General features: G+C 39.3%; 1 protein-coding gene across 10 annotated transcripts in view; it reads right to left on the reverse strand.

The window, feature by feature from the left end:
• Positions 1–258: 258 nt before the first annotated feature.
• CACNA1G (calcium voltage-gated channel subunit alpha1 G) overlaps positions 259–15,765 on the reverse strand; it is a 323,342-nt gene continuing 307,835 nt past the window's right edge. For 5 of the 10 annotated variants that reach the window (XM_035104356.3, XM_035104361.3, XM_035104358.3 and 2 more), the window contains 4 exons: positions 12,950–13,084; positions 9,729–9,918; positions 6,867–7,036; positions 259–1,723 (listed from right to left, as the gene is read on the reverse strand). In XM_035104356.3, the coding sequence (XP_034960247.3) occupies positions 860–1,723; positions 6,867–7,036; positions 9,729–9,918; positions 12,950–13,084 (1,359 nt within the window). In that variant the 3' untranslated portion in view covers positions 259–859. The remainder of the gene's footprint in view (positions 1,724–6,866; positions 7,037–9,728; positions 9,919–12,949; positions 13,085–15,765) is intronic. The other 5 variants (XM_060271879.2, XM_088663074.1, XM_060271878.2 and 2 more) reach the window with 1 other exon arrangement.

Raw genomic sequence — 15,765 nt, forward strand, 5'->3', positions numbered from 1 at the left:
CTTCAGGAGATACTCTGCATATTTAGGAAGGGCAATGGAAGAGGACAGAGGCCCTCACCTTAGGTGTTCACGCTCAGTATGATTTTAGGGATCACCGAAGTAAGCAACAGCAAATATCTGACACATTAGACAGTCTTGTGTATTGCTAAGAGACTACTGAATTCTCTCTATAAGAAACCTTCTTTCAAGTCTATCTGCTTATCCCATATGCTCTTCAGCTTGTGCACTTGCTTTTCCTCTACAGTGTAATAAAAATCATTTTGGATATTATTTTATTCTTTTTTAATGCCAATACAGTTGTAAAAAAAATATCCAAATGGCTATTTTCTACAGAAAATAGTTGAGGGGTCACTGAGTGAAATACATTATAATTGCAAATATTCTCATTTCTAGTTGACCATGGGACACATTTTTCTCAGTAATGCACTAATGGCTACATCTTGTGCTTTGCAAAACGAAAAGAAAATAGGGGAGGATTAAATATGTATTTTTAAAGGTTAAAATATTCATTAAAAAACCCCAACGCAATCTCAGGAATATTCTGAGATACATAAAACAGAAGAAAATAAACAATGTCTTTAAGCCACAAAATGTACTACATCCTGCAATACTAGGTTCAATTAATTTAATAAAATAGAATATACATATAGACTCTGAACAATGTATTGCTTTTACCCAAGCAGAACTTATGCTTAAGTAAGCGTGATATAGCTTAACCACTCTTAAAACCAGCTAGCTTTTTAAACTTTCTTTGGATTTTTTTTAAAAAAAATCAGTGCCATTTTAGAATGGAAAGGTTTAATTTATTACATGAGGGAGAAAAGTAACATTTGGCACCAACAACGGAAAACAAACTAACTCAAGGGTCCGCATCTGTTTGATCAAAGGAAAAACTAGGAAGAGTCAACAAGTCTTTCTTTGGGGTTGGAGTTAGTGACATACTGTCTGGAAGGGCCGAGTCTCCTGCGTCCCCTGAATCCTTGGAATCCCAGGACGGGGCGCGTCTTCGCAAGCAAACGTCTGCACTGGCAGGCAATGTGGCGCTGCGTGGCCCCCTCAGTAACAAACTCTGTTCATCAGGTGGGTCTATTGATATACACGGGGGACTCAGTTTTTTCTTCTGCCGCGTCCCTTGCAAGCCTTCCATTTCACTTAAGACCTGACTTATGAAGCCAGAAGAACTAGATGTGGAATGATGCTGAGGGCTGTTTTCCATGGAGCAAATCTCTATGGAATGTCTCCTTTGATCATCTAACCAGGATGATGGTTTTTTAAGAAGACCCTGTGTATCTACACTGTAGCACTTCTTCAGGTCCTTCAAAGTGACATTGCCACTGTTGCCTACGTTTCTCTTAGGGGTCTCGGGCTGAACCACTGAAGAGGCACTCATGGCTGAACAAGTTCCTGAAGTAAAAGAGCTATTTATTTCTGATACTTCTTGGTCCGTCGGGTCTCCAGGCAGTTCTTGAAGGGAGTCTGTACAGGCACACAAATCCGGCACATGCATGGAAATGTTATACTGATTGCGGGATGGTTGCTGAGTATGAACGCTCGATCGCCCCCAGCTGGCTGACTCTCTTGCTTCTGAGGGCGTCAGAGTGACAGACAGATCCTCAGTGGATGGAGCTGACAAATTTGGATCACAGAGCTCACTCACCTCGGCATGGATGTTCTCTCGGCTTTCTGAGCTATGGGTATCTGAGGAATCATTCCTTATTGCCATCTGTACGGAAGTGCCAAGGAATTGGAGGGGAACAAACATAGAGGGAAAAGGTCAGTATAGGCAATGCATAAGTAGTAAGAGATACTCCAAAGGTGACAATTGAAAACACTAGTTTTGAATGCAATAGAACCTCTAGCACAGGCATCCCCAAAACTTCGGCCCTCCAGATGTTTTGGGCTACAATTCCCATCCCTGACCATTGGTCCTGTTAGCTAGAGCAGTGTTTCTCAACCAGTGTGCCTCCAGATGTTTTGGGACTACAACTCCCATCATTCCTGACCACTGGTCTTGCTAGCTAGGGATGATGGGAGTTGTAGTCCCAAAACATCTGGAGGCACACTGGTTGAGAAACACTGAGCTAGAGATCATGGGAGTTGTAGGCCGAAACATCTGGAGGGCCACAGTTTGGGGGTGCCTGCTCTAGCACCTACATAAATTGCAGCCACCTGGTTAAATGCACTCTGGCAGCATCAGTGCTTATCTCCCAATTTCTCTCACACCACCACCACTGGTCACATTATCATCTAGGCACATGAAGTCCAGATTATACAGCTACCTCTCCAACTTTTGATGTTACACACTACTACATCCCTATTACCCACAGGTGCAAATTGTGCCGTTGTGAAACTGTCAGTCTAGTACGGATAGCAGTGCAACATGCTGGGAACAAATATAGCTGTCTATAATTGAGCAGTAACCAAATATGACCCTCATTACAAACTAAAGGCAATTGATGATTTCAGTGTTTCTTTTCTAACTCAGATGGTGTAATGAGCAGGTATGAAAAACCACTTTTTTTCAATAGCACTTTGGGAGTCGTTGATTTTTATGAGCTTGTTCCTGGGTTTAAATTATACTCAGACTACGTTCACTTCCCATTTTTCTTGCATCCTTTACAACTGTGAAAGAACTGGCTTTAGATCAGCCTCCATGGGCCCTTTCGATCAGAGCCAATTTGTTCTGGAGAAACTAAACAGATCCTGAAATTTTATTCTTGAGAGTCCTGTTAGGCACCCAGGAACTTATGCATCATTAACTTCCAATAAGATATACAGTGCAGTACTCAATATACGCTGCCTTAATAAGGCTCTCTACTGCACCAGTTCCTGCTCTGTACTTGCTGTTTTTTCAAGCAACGTAACCAGACCTAGGAAAGGCCTTCTATGGCAAACTGTTCTACAGGTTCATATTGTGACATCTGAGACCAGGAGGGGACTTTACAAAATCAACTTTTTATATAAAAAAAAAAAAGACTGGTGTGTGTAAGACTGGTGTGTGTGATTTTTTTCCACCGCACTACTTACAATAAGATAAAGGTTAGTGTTTGGCTCAGACAGACAAAGATGGTCTTTCTTGGTCTTTGTCTGTCTGAGCTGACAGGCACTAAACTGGATGTATTAATTAATTAATTGGGCATCTTATTTTACTATTAACTGCAAAGCAGTACACAGATGTATAGGCCTAACACCACATTCCTGCTTGAACCTCAATATTCTCAACAGCTGTCATGGAAGAAAATTGAAATATTACAGGTTCTGATCTCATGTAAAGATGTAGGCAAGATCTATAGCAACCATGGTAATAGTGATGAGGAAAACGATTGTATGTACAGTTTTGTATTTTAATTTGCAGAGCATTTGATAATACAAATGATTATTGATTTTGGTTATACTGTCAGGCATCTTTGGCTGTTGATAGTAATTATAATCCTTTTTTAAAAAACAACGTCTGAGTTCACTCCCAGAAAACTAACTGATAGGTTGATCCCTACTAAACACTTTATTAGCAGTAGAATGGGATTGTTTTACACCTTTGTTTAAGAGTCCACCTGACCCACGAACCAATGAATCGAAGTAGAATTCTTCTGAAGAAAACCACTCTTTATAATCCACTGGCAGGGAGCATGTTCCTCAACAGAGAACAGAGCTTTGTTCTTTTAATTCACTTGATGGACTAATCTTCACCAGGGAATTAGTCATAGTCACTAGCTGCCAGGCCTTCTGGGATCTATGGTTTTAGCTACAGCAGGGGATTTGGTCCATTCTACAGCACTGAAAAAGGTGAGGGAAGTTGAATGACAGGAGAGTCAGTGACTAAGGAACGTGTATGGGCCAGGGATGTGGTGAACAAGATTTATCTAAACACAGGTTAAGGAGAGGACATGAGCGAGGAAAGGAGGGGGAGAGAGAGAGAGAGAGAGAGAGGAGAGAGAGGAGAGAGAGAGATAAAATCAAATAAAAATGCATGCGATGTACATATTGAACAAAGCAGTTGGCAGATGTAGGTACGAATATCCTGTTACGAATTCTTTGAGACTAATAGTATAACAAGATGAAAAAAATACTAGTAAAATGACTAGAGAAATAGCAATACTATTAATCTTGCTGAGGAGGAGAAAATAGTCAAAGACCCATTACTTGGATAGACTAACATTAAAAAAGAAAACAACCCCTGTATTTTAAAAGTATTTGTGGGTATGTGGCACTAAAGGTGGATAAAAAGGTAAAGGACCCTTGGACGATTAAGTCCAGTCAAAGGCGACTACAGGGTGCGGCGCTCATCTTGCTTCAGGCCGAGGGAGCTGCCGTTGGTCCACAGACAGCTTTCAGGATGGGGGGGGGGGAGACCTCAGGGGCAGGGGCATGCATCATGATGAGCATGGTGCTAGTCACTCTCATTATTTTAATCCCTTTCTCTTTCATGGTTGGTAATGGCAGCCATTGTTAGAAGGGAGGTGAGAGGTGGCCAAGAGGTAGCCTCATTTGAGCTAGTTGGGAAGTATTACTCACAAGCTACAGCGTGGGCAAGACTGGCAATTTTAAATTTTCTCTTGGGCTACCTTTTGCCCCAATGGGCTCATAGTCTCCTTACTCTCATTTAGTAGATGAAAAGATGAAAATACATAATAGACTAAATAAATTGATACCAGAAACGCCCACCCCTCACATAGTCTCCGATGGAATCCTAGCAACAAATACAACAGACTATCTAAAGCGTAGTACAGAAGTTTCTGTATCTTCATTAAAAGCCCTTAAGAATGTTCTAGGACATGTGCCAACTTCTAGTCATTGGATGCCCTTTTTCAATTCTTAATGTGAAGCCAGTATCAGTGGCAAGAAGGGGAAAAAATCTGGACTAGAAAGGCCATAGTCAAGATTGCATTGGGGAGGTGGTGGTATTATTATACAGGAATTCACAATTCCAAGCTATCCACTCAATGCAGTCAAAAGTCTTCTGTGATTTCTCTCTTATTGAAGGACTAAGCCCATGACAATGACTCAAAAGCACCAAGGACCAGGTTTCATCCTAGTTGTGGCCAAGGAATTGAACTAGCCATTCGGTCAGGAATTATGCCTTCCTCAAGCTAGAATATTCTGAGACAGTGAATTAGTGGCAGTTCTTTGTACGGTACTTCGTTAAGTACATACTTGGCAAACTGCTAATCATTGGCATAAAGCAACATTTTTAGGAAGAGTACAACTCCAAAATCTAAAATAATATCAATTCCTTTATGAGTGTCTTCTGTATAGTGACTCTGGACTAAATGGCTGTCTAGGGTACTTCCAGTTAATGTTTCAGCACAGAGAAAGATGACGGAAGAGTTTGAGGAAAAAGAGGTATGGGGTCCAGGTATCTTGCTTTGACATAATGCCTTTCCTTGGGTAGACTGTGGCACTTCAGGACGGCCAGGAATTTCTTAGACCCACTTTGCAAGTTAGGAATCAGAATGGACTTTGTATGGATACTGAGTCGCTTCACATTTTGGGTGTGATTAATTAGTGCCCTCTTGGGCCCAAAGAAAACATATTTAGGTGTCAACCGAAATGAAATAAAAAGTATTCTACCTGCAAATAATAAGCATTTTACTTGCAGCATCTGCACATTTCAAATTCTGTCACTAAATGCTTCTTGAAAATGCTAGCCTAATTCCTTATGTTCAATTATAATCTGGCGTTGAAAAATGCTTAGTCCTCAGCAACTAGTTTTAACGACTAAGAATGAAAAGAAGACAGCTAAAATGATCACTTATCACTGCAGCACTGATTCAAAAGGATTGGACTGATATCCCTTCAACGTCAAGGAGTATGTTCATAGGCTGGAACCATGAAATCAATTAGATTCTTTGTTAGTGTACATTAGGCTGGCAGGCTAGCTCAGCATCGACCTAATACGCTTTAAGAATTTAGCCTGTCAGTTTAATACTCCAGATTAATGTAAACTGCTCACCTTGGAGCTTCATATTCATGTGGAGGGGCTCAAGAAATTAGCCACATTATTTTGTCATTGAAAAGGAATGTAATGGCCTGAATAAACGGGGTTATTAAGTAATCACTTGCATGATATGCTATTTCAGGAAAATGAAAAATAGCCTTTTGCACTTTGTATTACATAATATCAATCTAGCACTGAATCATTCAAGCTTTTAAAAATACGGGAAAAAACTGTATCATCCAAAAGAGTTCCACTGCCAAGCTGTCAGCCCTGATAAATAAAATGTTTGGGGCATTGGAATCAAATCATTCATGTTATTTAAATATTAGGGAGTAAGTACAGAGGAAACATCCAGTTTTAAAAATGGAGTTGTAATGTGATGCAGACCTATAGGGGCCTCGTTGTAACTCAGGTGGCTGAGCTGCTGACCTTCAGGAGGCTCATGTGACTTGATCACATGGTCAACTGACTGAGCAAAGTCAGGAAAGGTTAGGAAGCAAGATGATAATGGATATAAAAGAGTCAATTTTTGTTGACGAGGTAAATATATGTCCTTTGTGCCACCTCCCGAAAAAATATAAGGTCTGTACTCACTTTAGAAAGCCACTTGTCTGGATTGGACATACCATGCCAGCCACACTACCTGCACTGATTTACTAGAGACTCAACAGATGCTGAAATGCGCTGCCCATGAAGCACAGTGAAGATTGGAAGTGGTGTCACAGCCCATAAAGCTCCTGAAGTTGGAATGATCTTGACATGCCCACAGAATCTATCACTGGAATCGGAATCTCCTCACAAGTTTTTCCCTTTTCAAAACAATTTTGTGGCTAGTTATCATTTCCAAGGCCCTGCTATGCAGCCTTTCACTGATTGGTAGTACACAGAGACATAAGACTTGTTGCATGATAACATCAGCAGCTCAGCTTACCTGTCTGCGAAGTAACCGTTCTGCAGAAGGAGAATGCACAGGTGGAGGGGCTTTGGATTTGCTTTCCCAGTCAGGGTTGTATTGGGGCTTGAGGTGGCAGAAGAGATCTCTTGGGATTTGTAGGAGAGCATCAATGTTTGCAGGCTGAGATTGCACTGACGTCGTTGAGCCTGAGGAGGAGAGGATGGGAAACTGAGAACATTGGTAACTCAAACCGAGTTAAATAAAATTCTGTACATCATGGAGGTGAAAAACATAGCCTTCCATAATCGCTGGACTCACAATTTCTATAAAACCGCTTCTGAGTTGGTTATGGAGCAATTCACCAATGTCATATTGTGTGTATTCCATATGCATTTTTCTCCAAGCTGCCTCTTTGTTCTTGGGTGGTCAATTATAACCTCCGCGATGAGCCTGAATCCTCTCCATCAAAGCCCAAAGCATTTACGTGATTTAAAACAAAACCAAGAAGCTATTCATTTAATCTGGGCCATCTCTCACAGAAGGAATCTCATTTGTCCTGGAGTATTTCCCAGAATATCTGTTCTATTATTCAGGGTTATTCAAATAAACCTTCTAAGTTTACTGACAACTTATTTTCTAACTTGAAATGTTACGTTACTCATATTCCTTATTGGTGATGTATGGCTTTTACAAACCTCACAGCACTTTAGAGAATTGCATATATTTAACAGATGCCACTCCACTGAGTTCTGAAAGGCAACTATTTCTCAGGTGCTAAGTTATTCTGAGGAGCAGTGGTGATTTATCTTCTGCTCCTCATTTATCCAATGTAGAACAATGTAAACACCATTTTGAGGAGGATCCACAATAAGCCTCCCCAAATTGGGATTTCTGTTTTATGATCTCAGTCACTTAAAAGAAGAGTTGTGCATAAATGGCTTCTCAAAATTCTCCACCCTATTTATAGCAAGATATATATTTTTAATGGGATCTTGCTGAATTTCTGCAGTGGAAATATAAATTATTCTTCAGTGGCAGTAGCACAGACTCCCCCTCCCCAAAGTGTTTTTGCTGCGTTGGCAGCCCGGCCTCCATTTGGATTCTCCACAATGCACAATGCAATTCACCCCCTGATGTGGGAGGAGAGGAAGAAGGAGAAAGAGAAGGGGTACCTGCACACTGATGACATGTGCCCCTTGCCCTGCCAGATTACCCCTGAAGGAATGAGGACCGTGAAAGAAAAAAGCTGCTCCATTCCTAGCCTAGTTCAAAGAGGACTGGACGAGTCTGACCATGATCTGATCTAGAGAGGCTGCACATATGTTCTTAGGCAAGAATGCTTGGGGGAAGCCAACAAGCAGGACCTGGACACAACAACACTATCCCCACTTGTGATTCCCAGCCACCAGTACTGAAAGACATAGTGCCTCCGACAGTGGAAGTAGAATATGCCTTTACAGTGGTACCTCGGTTTATGAACACAATTGGTTCCGGAAGTCTGTTCATAAACTGAAGCGTTCATAAACTGAAGCGAACTTTCCCATTGAAAGTAATGGAAAGTGGATTAATCTGTTCCAGATGGGTCCGCGGAGTACTTAAACTGAAGCGTTCATAAACTGAAGCATGGGTGTAATTGGTTCCGGAAGTCTGTTCATAAACTGAAGCATTCATAAACTGAAGCGAACTTTCCCATTGAAAGTAATGGAAAATGAATTAATCCGTTCCAGATGGGTCCGCGGCGTTCATAAACCGAAAATTCATAAACCGAGGTGTTCATAAACCGAGGTTCCACTGTACTTTGTATTTTTGTACTTTGGGCACCATACACCTTAAACATTTAAAATATGGTGATGGGCAATGGGGATTGTAGCCCTCCACATGTTGCTGGCCTTTAACACCACCCCTGACCATTGCACATGCCGGCTGGGGCTGGTGAGAATTGTAGTGAGAATTGTGTGGGTGGTGCCAGGTTCCTTACTCCAGCTGTAAAAACCATTACTGGGTGTTCAGTTGTATTACCAGCTAGCCCAATACTGCCTGGGGCACTCACTTTGTAATGCTTTCTCAAGTCATAGAAGGGCCTAATGAAGGGGCAGTGTCAGCACCAAACCTACCAGAATTAGGGAGCAAGGTCATACGTTTCTGAAGTCTCTGTCCCTGCTGGATCATGCTCTTTTTGAGAGGATCTGAAATCAAGTTACCTTGGATCTTAAATTATTTCATGCTATGCTAGGGTGCCAAGCTACACTTGCTCTGCCTGATAGCGATTGTTCCCGCTTTTTTCCATTCCTGCTGCTAAACTGTAAATGTTCCCATTACTATGCAAATTTCAATACCCTTTTAGTAACCTCTTCATGTTTTGTATCATTCTGAACAGTACTCTGAAATTATGTCTTTGTGGGAAAGCCCTGGATGATGGGATTTAGAAGGATTCTCCCCTCTTTTCTTGAACCAGAAAGATGCTTCTGTGAGAGATGTTAATGTAGATAAAACTAGACTTACAGACCAATCCTCCTAAGCATTTTTGCTAAGAAACTTGTCCGACTTTATCCAATTGGGTTCCATTAAAGATTGGGGTGGCATCGGCAAGTGAACGGACGACAGCACACTTGCAACTCTTTAGATGAAGGGTGACTTACACAGTTTTATATGAAATGTTCTGTTCAGCCCTAAGAAAGACAGTTAAGGCAATTAAGTTGCCCAGACTCTCATCCAGTTTTGGCCACAAGACTCAAATCCCCCATTTAGGAAGAAATGAGATAAAGACTGTAAAGTTTATCAGAAGTTCCCATGTATGGAAGAAAAACCTCAAAGCCAAAAAGGAAAAAGAAACCTAGCCATTATCAAGACTGAAGTCTTCTGGGGATGACAAAATTTTCTGAGGAAAACATTTTGTACCTGACTGAGATTTTTGATGTGGTGTGTTCCTTTCTCCAGAAGAGTCATTGTAGATGCCAGTATCTGGAGCCTGAAACATATAGCTGTCATTTGGCAAAGAATGGGTGCGGCCTACAGAAGGCTTCCTCACACTTAGCAGATCTTTACTTGGTGAGAGTGTCAGGGGGTCATTTCTAGAGGGGAGATTGGCCTGAAAAAGAAAAGAAGGTGCGGATATCACAGAATGGAAAAATACGCTGTCCATACTGGATCTTGTTGTGATAACCACTGCAACATACAGGGGACACAGTGAGCATGCATGTCATTTGGGTGTACAAATTCTACAGAAACCAAATGAAATTTGCACAGATGGGTTGACCAGGAGGTAAAAGCCCTACTTTTACACTGTTAATAAAACCACCACACACAGAATGAACCACATTTATAAAAAGAACAAAAAAAAATTACAATACGGGGAAACAGAGAAACAACACTGCAATTATAAACCATGACTATTTCAGGAGTCATTGAACAAGCATCATGCCTCAAGGTCTTGTATAACAATTGCATGCTTTGCAGAACTTTGGTCATTAAAAATGAGGAATAAAATCTCCCACCACCCTGACCCCAACCAAGTGATAATTTTACAGGGGTATGTACATAATATAAGCCTGGTGTTTTGTGATATATCACAAGTGGGGAGGTATGTGCATTTTATGGAAGACAAATCCTTATTTGACCTTCATTGACTTTGTGTTGATAAAAACAGGCCGCATAGAAAAGAAGAATTATAGAGGGATGTTGGTGTATTTCCAACAACAAGAAAAATACATCCTTTAAATAAAAGATTAAATTTTAAATGCTAAAATAGGCTATTACAACACTGTTAAATGAAGACAATATCCAATCCCATGCTGCCTTTTGTAGTTGGTGAAAATTTATTTGCCAAGAAATCTTTTGCATTACCATACAAATCTCCTAAGGAATTTCTAATGTATTTCTCTAATGGTAGAGCAAAATATAATTAGTGAGCATGGTAAAACAAGATGAAACTAAAAATATCATATTTTTGAAAAAGAGAAAAAGAAGAAAAATACCAATGTAAGGTTAGCCAGTCAAATATCACTTCCCTGCCATGTAGAATGAATTTCACTATTCCTTGATGATTTTAGATAGGAAATTCATCTGTATCTAAGAATTCTCATGAACATATAGGTCTACCTAAACTAAGAGGGTTTCCCTCATGAATCTTGATACAGGAGACATCCTATTACAACTGATGTGAGTTGAGCAAATCTCACAATTTGATTCAGTGAAATGTTCTCTCTGGTGCAATGACATGTTTTTTACGTTTCATTGTAGAAACTGGCCCATGCTCAGATGGCTTCAACAAATGTATTTGAAATTTGGGTGGTTTTCTGACAAGATGAGATTGATATATCAGTCATGCCTGGGATGCATAGCATTGCAAAAAGTACCCCTGCCCTTAATATTTAGGGACATCAATGTAAGGTTAGTTTTATGAGGCACTAATTTTGGCACTAGAAAGCTAGCTGTGGAATACCAACTGCAGCATTATATGAGACTAGGTGTAGACTGCAGAAGCCATTCAGAAAATTTGCTACTGAAATTCACATGGAATTTTGGATGGTGCAGCCATGTCCACAGTTTTTAAAGTAACTCTAGTTTACTATAGGACAACATTTTTAAAAATCATAACTTTGTATTTTGATAAATTTATCACAAAATTGACCTCCTACCCAGATGTCACAAAACCTGTTTTAATGGCAAGATTTTAAAAAATCTACTGATGTGTGCATTTTCTCAAATCAAGTAGTGTTGAAGCCTTGAATGTTGTCACATCAAATGGAGTTGCTCAGCTGACAGTAAAGTTTCTGTCATTGGAATGGGAAGGAAAACAATTTTTTGCAATTCCCCCTTCCCCTGCAGCCCCACCCTTTAAAATCTGGATTGGAGGACCCCTCCAGAGCAGATTTAGAGAGTGGCTGGGGGCTGCAGAGGAGAGGGAGAATTAGCTAAAAAATGATTTCCTCCATCCATACTCTGCTGATGCAAGTCTTACGGTCAACTGAAAGGCACCGATGGATGCAACCCATTGAACTTAACTCTTTACAAAAAATGTTAAATATTGAAGGTATGCACACTTTATTTTTCAAATTTAAAGTTCTCTGTATTTAAAACCAAATCCGCCAATATCTTTTAGCAAAACTGAAATGTCTTGTTATTGCCACCAAGGGATTTTACTGATATATGACCTCATGAAAGTAACCTGTTAGGGTTCTCAGATTCAGAAATCCATTGTTAAGACTTATGTTGATGGAGGTCAGGATGTTCTCCTCTCTATTCTAGTATCTCAGTTTGAAAGAAAATGGCCCATTTTAAAACATTCATTGCCGCATTCTGAGTCTTTTGCATATGATGCCATGAAGCATGATGGGAAATACTGTCACGGTTTAAAGATGTGTTCCAAATAAGTAATAACTATAATGACAATTTACTAGAATGGAGAAAATTCATCAACACAATGCACAGCTAAAGCTAGGTATGTGAACAAGAGAAAACAAGGATGAATCCACTAAATGTTGGAAGAGAAGTTATGTCTGTTGTACAGCAGAAATAAAGCACTTTATTGCTACACATTAGCTATAAATGTCTAATGTTTCAGGAAGAGATGGTTAAAGCAGGGCTCAAAATACTGGTTGCATGTTTCATAATGGAAAAAAGTCACTCTTTATTCTAGAATGTCTGATCAAAGCGGTGACCAAAAAGTCTACAACAGAAGTAGCAATGCCAAAGATTCAAGTCTGATAACTTATGCTTGAAAATTGCAACTGGGATTTGCCACCACACCTTCTAGGCAACAGCTTTTGGAATCATTTTAAGTTCAAAGAAGCAAAACTTAAGTGGGATCCTTTGTGTCATGGCATTTTCCTTATGTCCATAAACAATAGAAGAGCTCTCTGACACTGCTTGAAATACTCTCTTATTTAGTATGCGAAATAAGTAAAATAAAAACATCCGAGAGCCACCTCAGAGGCTAATATTGAATGTAAGCCCAAACAGAATAGCCCAAATACAGGTATTCGACTTGTTCAAATAAAAAAAGTTATGTGCTGATTAGAAATATTGCTTATCTGAAAATGCCATAGCTATTTCCCACTTGAGAACAGTATTTAGAACCCTGTAAACATCAGAATATACAGTGACCAGTGAGTATGTACATTGCTTTCCAGGGCATTAAGTAAGAGTGTGTTATTATCATCAGGAAAAGAGTCATCCGTCAGAGCTAAGGACCAGGAATTTTCAGAGAGAATATCTGACGTCAGAGACAGAGCCTCCATCTCAGCTAGAGGGATCTAAACAAGGGAGAGATGATCAAACATAAGAAACCAGGACACATGTAAATGTCTTTGAGGAAAAAAATGCTATTATCATCACCATTACCACCTAAATACTAAGGTAGTTCCCCTTCTAAATAAGTGCATTTGTATTGTGCATATTATTTTGCGGATAAAGCTAAAAGGAAATGGAGACAAAGTTTAATTTTCTAAAAGTTCTAAACAGGTTTACCTATAATACAAGATGGAAATCACCAACTGCACAATAAAGATGCACTGATTAATATATAGTCTTTTGAGGAGCTAACTGAGGGAGCTAAAGCGTCAGCTGCTCTTGAATTACTTTTTAAAACCATGCCTAATTACATTTAAATGTTCCATGTTTCCAGAAATTCTGCTCTTAGATGTTATAATAATAATCTGTTTGTGTTTGGTCAGCGGCTCTGAATTTGTTGTTGTTGTTGCAGCTGCTGTTTTTAAAAAATGAATTTTGCAAACTGGGGTCCAAACAGCTCCTTTACCTGCACCCAAAGTAGGGATGGTCAAATTTATCAATTTTGGATTCTCACCTTTTCTTATTTTTCAACTCATAAGTGCATTTTTCCACATCTCCAGTTCAATGTGCATTTTTTTTAAAAAAGTCCTCAAGAATGTTCCCTAGCATTTTAGTGTGAACTTCTCCCATGAGTACAGTATATAATTTTGCCTGACATACACCTTTTTTCAAATAAATTTTCCCTAATATATAATGCATTTTTCTTTGCTATTTTCATTAATATATAGATTAGGCAAACTTTGCCTCAGTATATTCAACGAGTACGAAAATTAAATTTTTCACACACTTTTGCAAAATTCAGGGAAATGCAAATTTCAAAGTATATTGCTTCAGAAAGTGAGTTAGGTTAGTCTGCCTTTAAATTCAAACTGAACTGAATTTCTCCCCCATCTCCTCATGTACCTAGGATCAGGTTTTGCTAGCCAAAAGGCACAACTTTAGGTGTTTAAATAGCACATTTTTTCCTGCCAGTTTCAAAATGGCTTGCTTAGTGGCAGAGGGAGCTGGAGTTCAAGTTCCACAAACCCAAAGCCCCCTTGGGCATTCAGAACTAGTGAGCCTAGCTCTTTGGATCCTGAACCCTGCTAGGTGTTCAGTATATTATGTCTTCTCAATTTTAAATGCTATAGTTACATTGCAGATCTATTTTGTTCTGGTGAGATGACCATCTCAGGAGTACTTCTGTACCCTAGTTTAGAAAAGTCTGATGGAATCAGTGGGACAGCTGAGGAATTGCTGGCTTTCATGGCTCCTTTGTTTTGCTTAATTGCTTCAAATAAATCTAACACTAGTGGACATGCACTGAACACTTTCTGTGTCACATTCAATAAAATTATAATGTACTGCTAATCCCTTTTAATCTGAGAATCAGTTGTTTCAAACCAATAAACAAGCAAACCTATGTAAATGCTGTTTTTAACAGTATAGTTTAAAAATTGGTTGTTGAGATTCCTGCATTGCAGGGGGTTGGGGCTAGATGACCCTTGAGCTCCCTTCCAACTGTACAATTCTTTGATTTTATGAAATATTGACGATAGCCTATTCTGAATAGTAAGATTCAGAGCACTAAATGCAGATTTAGTTACCCTTTAATCAGACAATCAGGGTGATTAAAAGGGTGTGTGTGTCTTCCAGCCACTCAGTGCACGTATAACAAGAGGGGGTTCTAATCTACATAACAGAGTAAGTAAAAGTAATTCTTTAATACTGTTTAATCCAAAGAAAATCGGTGTAGCCTTCTTGTATATGCCATTAGCAGACTTGAGCATATCAAAGCTGAGGGATATCATCAGCCCAGCTCCTTCCACTACCGTTAATGGGGCCATGGTCTAACACTGTCACTTACTTGTTTACAAAAATGAAATCCAACCCTTTATTTCAAAGTTCTGTCTAAATAAATATATTTTAAGACCTCAGAGGGGCCCTATAGCAGATCAATGACAAATGTTTTGTTTTGTAGTTTATGGACAATTTTTAGAATCTATTGCAAATATCATGTCAAGGTGACCCCATTAATAAAGGAGGCCCATTGCTGCCATCATCCTCAAGCAATATGCTTATTGGTCTTAATATGGAGTGTTAAATTTACAAGTAATTTTCTCAAAGCTTGGCATCTTATTTATAGATTTTTATGTGTGTCTTCACAACAACATAGGCTTTTTTCATTTTTGCAGGAAACATTTATCGTGCTATAAAACTGACTCATACCAATGGCCACTATTACATAAAGATATATATCTATTCTATGTCCTCCAATTCCTCCTTTATCTCAGGAGTTCATTTTTTATGCCAAAGAATTAGCGCTTTTACTTTAAGTGCTCAAGCAATCTGTGTCCAATGGTAATGAATCTTTCAGGATGTAGTGTGGAGACCAGGACTAGTTGTATCTAACTCAGACATGTTAGATAATCTCAAAGAGGGCTTAAGAAAGTCAGCAATGGTTGAATTAACCTCATTTGACTTCAGGAAACAGCATATTTAGATGAACATCTATAAATCTGGTCTTTTTAAAATTTAAATGGTATTTTGATCTCGAACATGTTAATAAATTCAGTAACACTGTGTCCATTAGCTCTCTAATAATAGTACTGGTATAGCATGTATTCTTGTGGTATTCTAGCAATTCTGTGTTGGTTGTGAATGG

This window comes from Zootoca vivipara, chromosome 2, assembly GCF_965207765.1.
Source record: "Zootoca vivipara chromosome 2, rZooViv2.hap1.1, whole genome shotgun sequence".
NCBI classification, from domain to species: Eukaryota; Metazoa; Chordata; class Lepidosauria; order Squamata; family Lacertidae; genus Zootoca; species Zootoca vivipara.